The 9,059-nt window shown below is 50.2% G+C and overlaps 1 protein-coding gene across 1 annotated transcript; it reads left to right on the top strand.

The window, feature by feature from the left end:
- Positions 1 to 1,243: 1,243 nt before the first annotated feature.
- On the top strand, positions 1,244 to 8,115 carry LOC107118492 (kelch-like protein 23). Its single transcript, XM_015420847.1, has 3 exons — positions 1,244 to 2,162; positions 4,219 to 4,630; positions 7,333 to 8,115. The coding sequence occupies exons 1-3, from the start codon at positions 1,244 to 1,246 to the stop codon at positions 7,643 to 7,645; spliced, it is 1,644 nt and encodes a 547-aa protein (XP_015276333.1). The 3' UTR covers positions 7,646 to 8,115.
- Positions 8,116 to 9,059: the final 944 nt, after the last annotated feature.

The raw sequence follows: 9,059 nt of genomic DNA on the forward strand, positions 1-9,059 counted from the left end.
TTCATTGCCACACAAGTGCCACGGGGACCAAGCCCTATGAGGAAAGGCTTGAGGGACTTGGGAACAATTCAGTCTGGAGAAGAGGAGGCTGAGGGGGGACATGATTGTTCTCTTGAAGTATTTGAAGGGCTGCTACTTAAAGGAGGGCACAGAGCTGTTCCTGTTGGCAGCAGAGGATAGGACTCACAATAGTGGGTTTAAATCACTAGCAGAAAAGTACCGGTGGGATATTAGCAATTTTTTTTTTACAGTATGAGTAGTTCAGCACTGGAATTGGCTGCCTAAGGAGTTGTCCCCTCAGTGGCACCGGCTGGACGAACCCTTGTCAGGGATGCTTTAGACTGATCCTGCCTTGAGCCGGAGGGGGGGTGTTGGACTAGATGGCCTCTATGACGCCTTCCAACTCTATGATTCTATGAGATTGGCCATTTAATTACACTGATGCAATTCCTTAAAGCTGGAAGTGAATAATTATACCAAAGCAGCTTTCACTTGTTGACAAAAGGTTAAGACGCATGTGATACTTTCTTGAAAAAGAGCAGTTTCTGTCAGAGCTCTCTCAGCCCCACCTACCTCACAGGGTGTCTGTTGTGGGGAGTGGAAGGGAAAGGAGCTTGTAAGTTGCTCCAAGACACCTTTGGGTCGTGAAGGGTGGGGTATAAATCCAATCTCTTCTTCTCTCAAGGGCAGTTTCTGTCAAGAGCTCTCTCAGCCCCACCCACCTCACAGGGCGTCTGTTGTGGGGAGAGGAAGGGAAAGGAGTTTGTAAGCCGCTCTGAGATACCTTTGGGTAGCAAAGAACGGGGTATAAATCCAAACTCTTCTTAGAACCCAGGCCTAAAAAACGGTTCCGTTGTATAAACGCACACAAGAAAGAACAGCGCTTTACCTACTCTTGACAGCCAGGAGCAAAGAACCATGGGAGTCAGGTCAGGCATCTTCCTCTAGTCATCAGGCAAGCAAACATTTGCTGGAAGCGACCGGGTTTATATAGCATTCCTCCCAAGCCCCCCCCCCTCCCAATTCTTTCTTACCAGCCAAGCAAACTGTGACAATAGGCCTGGATAAGTTATGTGGATAATCAGAGCAACCACAGAGACAAGGAGGGTCTAATTTTAGGGTTAATGAATAATTTCTATTTCTGTCCCAGTCTGGCAGCCACAGTCTCGAGGCCTCGATGTGAGCCAAGAAACTTGAGGAGGGAGGGCTGGAGGGGAGACGGCCCTCTTTATAAGCAGCAAAAATGGACGGCGTAGAGGAGACTGAGGAGCCAGCCGACCAGGCCAAGCCAGAAAATGACACTGTCCTGGAGGTTGGGACTGAGCTCTTCCCCGTCAACAGGTGGGACTTGGCCCGCCACAGCCGGTACTTCGAGGCCATGTTCTACGGGGGCACCCGAGAGCGCGGCGAAAAGCACATCTTGATCAGGGGGGTTGAGACGGAGCCGTTCCGGGCCCTTCTCGACTTTGCCCAGACGGGCACAATCGCCATCACCCGCCACAATGTGGCCAGCCTAGTGGAGACGGCCGACTTCCTCCAGTTCGACAGTGTGAAGAGACGCTGCGAGACGTTTCTGGAGAGGGAGCTGCACGTCTCCAACTGCCTCAGCCTGATGGCCTACGCGAAGCAGTTCGCTTGTGCTGACCTCTACACGGCGGCCCTCGCTGTCGCGCTCAGTCACTGGACAGAGGTGGCCGCTCAAGAGGAATTTGAAGACCTCCCCAAGGCCTCGCTGGTGGAGCTGCTGCAGAGCGACGAGCTCTTTGTGGCCCGGGAGGACGTGGTCTTTGACACGGTGATGCGTTGGGTGGCGGCGGAGCCAGCGGGCAGGGAGCAGGACTTTCTGGAGCTTGTGAGCCTGGTCAGGGTCTCTTTCCTGAGCCTCTCCTTCTTGGACCTCCTGGTGAAGCGCAGCAAGCGGGCCGGGCAGGACTTTACAGCCAGCCTGGTGAAGAAGCTTGACAGCTGCCCACCCCCCAGTTGGAAGGACGTGGCCCAGTTGCCCTGCGTCAGCCGAAGCTACGAGACCCTCTACGTCCTGGCCGGGAAACACGACAAAGAGCAGCAGGAGCTTTTCCAGTTTCACCCCAAGAGCGCCACGTGGCAGGCCTGCGCTCCGCTCCAGCGCAAGAACCTCACCCAGTATGCCCTGGCTGCAGTAGGTAACTGCCTGCTGGGAGGGCTTGGTTGGGGCATAGGCTTGCCAGCCTCCAGGTGGAGCTTGGAGTTTTGCAACCTTGCTGGGGAGGCCTGGTGGGGGCAAGCCTGCCAACTTGGGGGAATCACAGGCCAAGAGGCATGTGTGCCATGCTCTGCAGCTTGCCCACTCATCCCGGGGGGGCCTTATTGTGCATATTTGGAAATAGTGAGCAAATGATGCCTGTTCTAACGCACCGTTGGTTCAAGTCTAAGCCCTGGGCCACAAGAGGGGAAAGATGGTCAGAGTCTTTTCCTTGCCTTCAAACAACTCTCCCAGGCAGAATCCCGTAGCTAGGGATTTTGGGGGGAGGGGGCCGGGGGGGTGTCTCAGCTAATTAAATCAAAGTCAATCACATTAATTCAATTTGGGACTGGCCTGGGAGAGAGGGGGCCAAGAGGAAATGCTAGGGGGCCAGGCCCCGCGTTAGCTATGGGCCTGGTAAGTATCTCTCTGCAATGTACTCTTTTTGTGTGTATTTGTGTGTGTGTGTGTGTGTGTGTGTGTATGTACTTGTGAGCCTGGAAGTCATGGTGACCTCTGGCAACTCCTAGCGGGGCTAGGACGTTTCAGAGAGGTGGCTTGATAACCTGCCTCTGCGTCCTGCCCCTGGTATTCCTTGGAGGTCACCCTTCCAAGTACTTGCCAGGGTCGGCCCCGCTGAGCTTCCGAGGTCTGACGAGATCGAGATTTCCTGGGCTCTCCAGGTCAGGGCTCTGCAATGTACTCTTGAAGCGAAGAAGAGGAGGAGGAGAGGAGATTGGATTTATACCCTGCCCTTCACTATCCAAAGGAGTCTGAGCGGCTTAAAATCTCCTTTCCTTTCCCTTCCCCACAACAGACACCCTGTGAGCAGTGTTCTCTCTAAGATGAGTTAGTGTGAGCTAGCTTACAGTTTTTTAGCCTCCAGCTCACACATTTTTGTCTTAGCTCAGGAAGGATGGCTCCAGAGCAAACTGATTTCTGCAGTAGCCAAATTGCTCGCTCACCAGTTTGATGCCAGTAGCTCACAAAGTAGAATTTTTGCTCACAAGGCCCCACAGCTTAGAGGGAGCATTGCCTGTGGGGTAGGTTTCCTTGTTATAAACCCCTGCTTTCCATTCATCCTGGCCAGCCTCAGAATAGACAGACAAGCGCATGCAGTACCTGGTAGGCAGCACCTTACGGTTTCCAAAAGCTATGCTACAGGATTTCCCCAAGCCACTGGATAAAACTGACAGGCAGTATATTCAGTACACCCTGACCTGGATATCCCAGGCTAGCCCGATCTCATCAGACCTTGGAAGCTAAGCAGGGTCACCCCTGGTCTGCATTTGGAAGGGAGCCCACCCAGGATTTACCAGGGTTGTGATGCGGAGGCAGGCAATGGCAAACCACCTGTGAACGTCTCTTGCCTTGAAAACCCTATGGGTTCACCATGTCAGCTGTGACTTAACAGCAAAAAAACCATATTCGGTACAGATGATAGAGTTAACACGTGGAACTCGCTGCCACATGAGAGACACCAGCTTCAAGGCACCTTTATGAAAGAGGTCTATCAGCCTCAGTAGCTAAAATGGAACTTTTGTATAAGTAGTGCACTATGGAATGCAAGCTGCTGAAGGGTGGGAAAATACAGCAGAAAACTGCCGCCCTCTTGAGCCAGTTATAGGCGTCCCTTTGAGGGCATCCTGCTGGACCCTGCTACCCTTAGAAGGTACACTGCTTTTGGACATGGAGGTTCCCATTCAAACTCTTGGTATGTTTGTCTAATGGCATCTAAGCTGGAGGACATATCCACGTCTTGTGGCAACAAACTCCATTGCTTCATTTATGCGCTGTATAAAGAATGGCTTTCTTTCATATGTCCTGGACAATTGCGCTTAACACTTTCAACCAGATTGCCCAGAACAGATGGTACGTTGTTATACCTGCAATTTCCCAGCTCCCTGTTATTTTAAGGGGGGGGGGGTTACATCAGCTACTTCATGCCAGTGCCAAATTTAGCAACAGGTTGTATATTTTGTATGTTCTTCCACCAGGGAATTTCCTCTTTGTGACGGGGGGTTACTTCCGGGAGGAGTTTGTATGGTATACTGTGGACTGGGTGTTGATCTATAACAGCTGGGACAACAGCTGGCTGGAGGGACCGGCCATGAAGAAGGCCCGAAACAGCCACTGCGCCGTGGGAGTCGGCTTCCACCTTTATGTCATGGGAGGCAGCACTGAAGACGGCATCATCCCAGACGTCGAGCGTTTGGCCCCAAATGACTCCAGCTGGGAGGCCACGAGCCAGTTGGTGCACCCTGTGGAACGTGCGGGGGCCGTCAGCGTGGGGACCCACATTTACGTGATCTGCGGACTGGATGAGAACGGAGACGTGTGCAGCGCCGTGCAGAGGCTGGATGTGGAGACCGACGTTTGGGATGTCATCTCTTTCTCTCCACTTCCTAGGTGAGTGGATCTGGCCTGGATCTCTGCTGAAAGTGCAAAAAATATGGTGGTGGTGGAAAGTACCGGCAAGTCATAGGCAGCTTATGGCAACCTTGCAGGGTTTTTAAGGCAAGAGACGTTCAGAGGTGGTTTGCCATTGCCTGCCTTTGTGTGGTGATCCTGGTATTCCTTGGTGGTCTCCCATCCAAATATTAACCAGGGCCGATCCTGCTTAGCTTCCAAGATCAGGCTCGCTTGGGCCATCCTCCAGGTCAGGGCAAAATGTCCAAAAACCTTCTGATGAGCAGGAGACAATTCAGAGGCATTGTATTTATTCAATACCACAGCACTGCAGTGTGTATTCAACACTCTTGCACTGCAGAAGAGCAATATCTGGTACAGAGCAGAGAATTCGGTACGATTCCAGCTTGCAAGCTTTCTGACCCTTATGAATGTACCAAGATCGGATTCAAATGCACTGGGGGTCTGCAAAGTGACTTCAAGTATGTAAATGATACCTGTTCAAAGGTATGGTTTTAAGTAGGAAGCACTGAGGCAGGCAATAAGCTTTCAACTGCCCTACAAGGTAGGAAGCATTATACCCATTTTGCAAAGGGAAAAGGTCAGAGGCTTGTCTAAGGCCACCTTGTGGCTCAAGCGAGATTTTAAGCGGCTCTTTTTAAGTAGGACCAATTTCACACAAGAACTGTGCCGCGGTTAAAATTGTTAAAAACAATTTACTTTGCTTTGATAGTTATTAAGAACAGAATACGAAAAAGAAATTGAATAGATGGTTAGAATGTTACCTGAAAAATTGATAATGAATATGAATATGTAATGATGAATTGAAAAAAAGAAGAAGTTTTAATGTAAACTAAGAATTGAGCAGTGAAAAGGAAAATGAGGGGGTGGGAGCATTGCGGAAGGCCAAGAGAAGGGGGGGGGGAGGAGATACGAGAAAAGGGTATATGTTGAAAGAAAAGTTGTAATATTGAACATTTTGTTATATCCGAATAATAAAAAAGTTTGTTTTTTTTAAAAAAAGGAACTGTGCCGCGCTCACGCCTCCCTTTGCCCCGCTTCTATTGGTCAATTTCCCACTCAAAGCCGTGCGGCTGCATTTTGACCCGCGGCTTTGCCCCATTTTCCCCGCATTTTGTGATCCTCAAAAAACAGGATCACGAAACCGCAGGGAAAATCGGGCGAAGCCACAGGTCAAAATGCAGCCCCGTGGCTTCGAGTGGGAAACTGACCAATGGAAACGGGGCAAAGGGAGGCATGACGGCAGCGTGGCTCCTTGTGTGAAATCAGCCTAGGTCACAGGCAGAGTATCCAGAGAGATTGATTTGGTCCCCAATTGAAGAACCAGCATTTTAACACAACTGGGTCACATACGTGACATTTCTAATCTGCAAAACAGAACCCATGTTCATTCCCCCCCCAAACACACACACAGCCTTGCGAGCGACAACTGTTGCTATGTCTGTTTTGTGGATGGGAAACAAAGGAAGGTTTCCATGTAGAATGCAAGAATCCCAACTTAAACAGGAGGATCTGCGTAACCCCATGCCCGTTCTGAGCAAGACCTGTGGGCCTCCCAGGGCTTTCCCCTTTAAGTAGGATCAAAGGAAAACCTCTTTTGATCCGGTTCTAAGGAGGATCTGCAAGGGGATGTTCCACCCGCGGACATTTCTTCAAGATGGCGGAGCTAATGTTCTGCATCCACCTCTTTGGCCCTTTAGAGGGGCCTTTCTTTCCCCAATTGGGTTTCAATGCAGCTTTGCAAGGAATGGGAAAGGGGCTGTCGGGCGGCAGGCTGGTGGTGAGAGCGTGATCTCCGTCACATCTAGCCTTTGGTGCAGATGATAGGAAGAGGGGCGGCGGCAGCAAACTGCATGTGGGCAGGATGCACAGTTATCATTCCCACCTAGATTCCATACTACTTGCTCCTGTTGCTTTGGGGTCTCCTTACAGAAGCTGCCTAATGCAGCTTGGTGTTCAGCAAGTGGACAGAGAGACTTTTTTTCCTCTCCAGAATACTTTAACTGGGGGGGGGAGAGAGAATCATCCCATGGAAGTGATGGGGAAGGGATTGAAGGCAGACAAGAAGTAGTAGTGCTTCTTCCCCCAACACAACTGGCAGAATCTGCCACTACAGAATACAGAGGTGACCCTTGGTTCAAACCCAGTTCTCACAATGCTCCTGAAAGCTCTTTCCAGCTTCTATCCCACAGCTGGTGTGCACATGGGGGGGGACCCCCCCAGAAATGCATCTTTAAGTGTGCCAAATTCCTGAACCAAGGGCTATGCAGGAAGGTGGATTTACAATCAAACTTCCAACTTTGCACACCTTAACATGTGCATGCAATTTCACTTTTGGGTGGCATTCAAAGGGAACTACATAAATTCCTAAAGGACGAAAGAGGTCTAGCAACAGCTATTGGCCGTGATGGCTAAATGGAGCCTCCATGTTCCAAGCTAGTCTACCTCTGAATAACAGGGACAAAGAACAGGGGAGAGTTGTTACCCTCTTGCCCTTCTTGGGGGCTGTCTGCAGTATCTGGCAGGCTACTTTTGGAGAAAGGATGCCGGGCGAGATGGACCTACTATTCTTGGCCCCTATCCAACAGGATTACGTTCTTTTAGCAGAGCATCTGCATAGTAAAGAGTCTGAAGTATTTGCTTTTCCAGTTTGAGTGATGGTCTCCTGTTCCTGTTGCCAGGTACGACCTGTGTGTCACAGCCCTGAATGGGGCCATCTACACTATCGGAGGGGGCGCCTTTCGCTTTGATATGGACACTGGCGAGTGGACCCCAGTGGACGAAGAATGCTTGACCGAGAAGTTCTTTAAAGGGTGCAGTACAGTGAATGGACGGATTTACCTCCTAGGGCAAAGGCAAGGGAACTCCGCCATACCAAACATGGTTCTCTTGGACCCGTATCTGGACATGTGTCAGGAGGTGGACAATAAGCTCCCTTGCCCTCTCCCCATTCATGGAACAGCCTCCATACGGAGATTTGACACATGGGCATAAAAGCGCCAATGCCCATGCTAAAATGGGTTCGCCTTCCTCACAACAGTGCTCAAAAGATGAGGAAATGGGGCAGTGTCTCGTGTCGGCCAGTAACGCAGAACAGCCGTTGTGTTCATGTGTCGACATCTGGCACCATCCCCACACACGTCACCACTCTATTTACAAGTTTTCAGGCAAAATACATGCAAACAAAACGCTTCTCTAGGCCCAGCCTGATTTGGGGCCTCTCGCCCACTCCAGCACTCCTTCAGTTCCTTTTGCAAAACTGCCTCAAATTGAAAGATGACTTGCAAACTGCGGCAGAGCAGGTGCTGAAACAGCCACAAGAGACACACACGGCACTGCTTCCCAGCTCTTTATCAGCAGTATTATGAACAGTGTCTCAGATTTGTTCACCACCACCTAAGGGGTCTTGAGTTGCAGACAGCTCCCTAATTCCAACCCCCCCCCCCCAAAAAAAAAGAGAGGAAGTAGATACTAAGACAGGAAAACACACACTGGGCTTTGGGGGAGCAAGCAGGAGAACCAAAAATCAAGTTTTATTTTTCATTTACAAAATCATTTTTGCAATTACAAAAGAATATGGTACAGGTCAGAAAACTCTCTGCAGCCTTTGACGCAGGAAATTCACATAAAGGCATCCATTGGACAAGCCAAGGGCAAAAAAAATCCCCAATACGAAGCTAGGGCTTAGATGGAGGAGAACTCTCTTCCCTCCGAACACATGCAAGTCGCATAAACGGGGAGGGGGGGGGATGCATATTATCACCCTCCCTAGAATGAAGATGGCACAATAATGTCTTCCCAGCCCAAAGCAGTCACGTTCTGTAAGATCTGTTTTCCTGCCACTCCCCCCAAGTTCATGACAAATCCTTCCAAAGCTGCCGAACTTCCCAATCTTGTGATCCCAACAAATTCAAGTCAATGCAAGCAAAAATTCACCAGGACCACAGCCTGAAGGATCTCCCCCAGATCCTATTTTATTTCTAGGGCTTTTGATTGCACCAAACCAAACCAGGTATGGGAATAAAGGGCATTCGTGCCCAAAAAGGATATCAAGCCTCCTCTGTTGGCTTGCCGCGATGTTTCGTCTCTATTTCAGCACGGATATCATCCTGCAGAAGAAAAATCGCTACTTTTGATAGTGGTAGGTGGATATGAAAACCAATTTCCCTAGCGTTGCCAGCTGCCAGGTGGTAGCTGGAGATCTGCTGGAATTACAAATGATCTCCAGGCAAGAGAGATCGGTTCACCTGGAGAAAATGGCGACTTTGGAAGGTGGACTCCGTGGCATTCTAACCCCCCATTGAAGCCCCTCCCCAAACCCCGCCCTCTTCAGGTTCCACCAACAAAATATCCAGGTATTTCCCCAATCCTACTCTTAACTAGGAATGCTATCCAGAAGTGGGGCAGG

This window comes from Gekko japonicus, unplaced genomic scaffold, assembly GCF_001447785.1.
Source record: "Gekko japonicus isolate JY-2015 unplaced genomic scaffold, Gekko_japonicus_V1.1 scaffold2173, whole genome shotgun sequence".
NCBI lineage: Eukaryota > Metazoa > Chordata > Lepidosauria > Squamata > Gekkonidae > Gekko > Gekko japonicus.

Excerpts from the sequence above, each read along its gene's own strand:
- LOC107118492 (XM_015420847.1), top strand. The coding sequence starts at position 1,244 with ATGGACGGCGTAGAGGAGACTGAGGAGCCAGCCGACCAGGCCAAGCCA. Across the intron at positions 2,163-4,218 it reads GTATGCCCTGGCTGCAGTAG|GGAATTTCCTCTTTGTGACG; the intron begins GTAACTGCCTGC and ends TTCTTCCACCAG. Across the intron at positions 4,631-7,332 it reads TCTTTCTCTCCACTTCCTAG|GTACGACCTGTGTGTCACAG; the intron begins GTGAGTGGATCT and ends TCCTGTTGCCAG.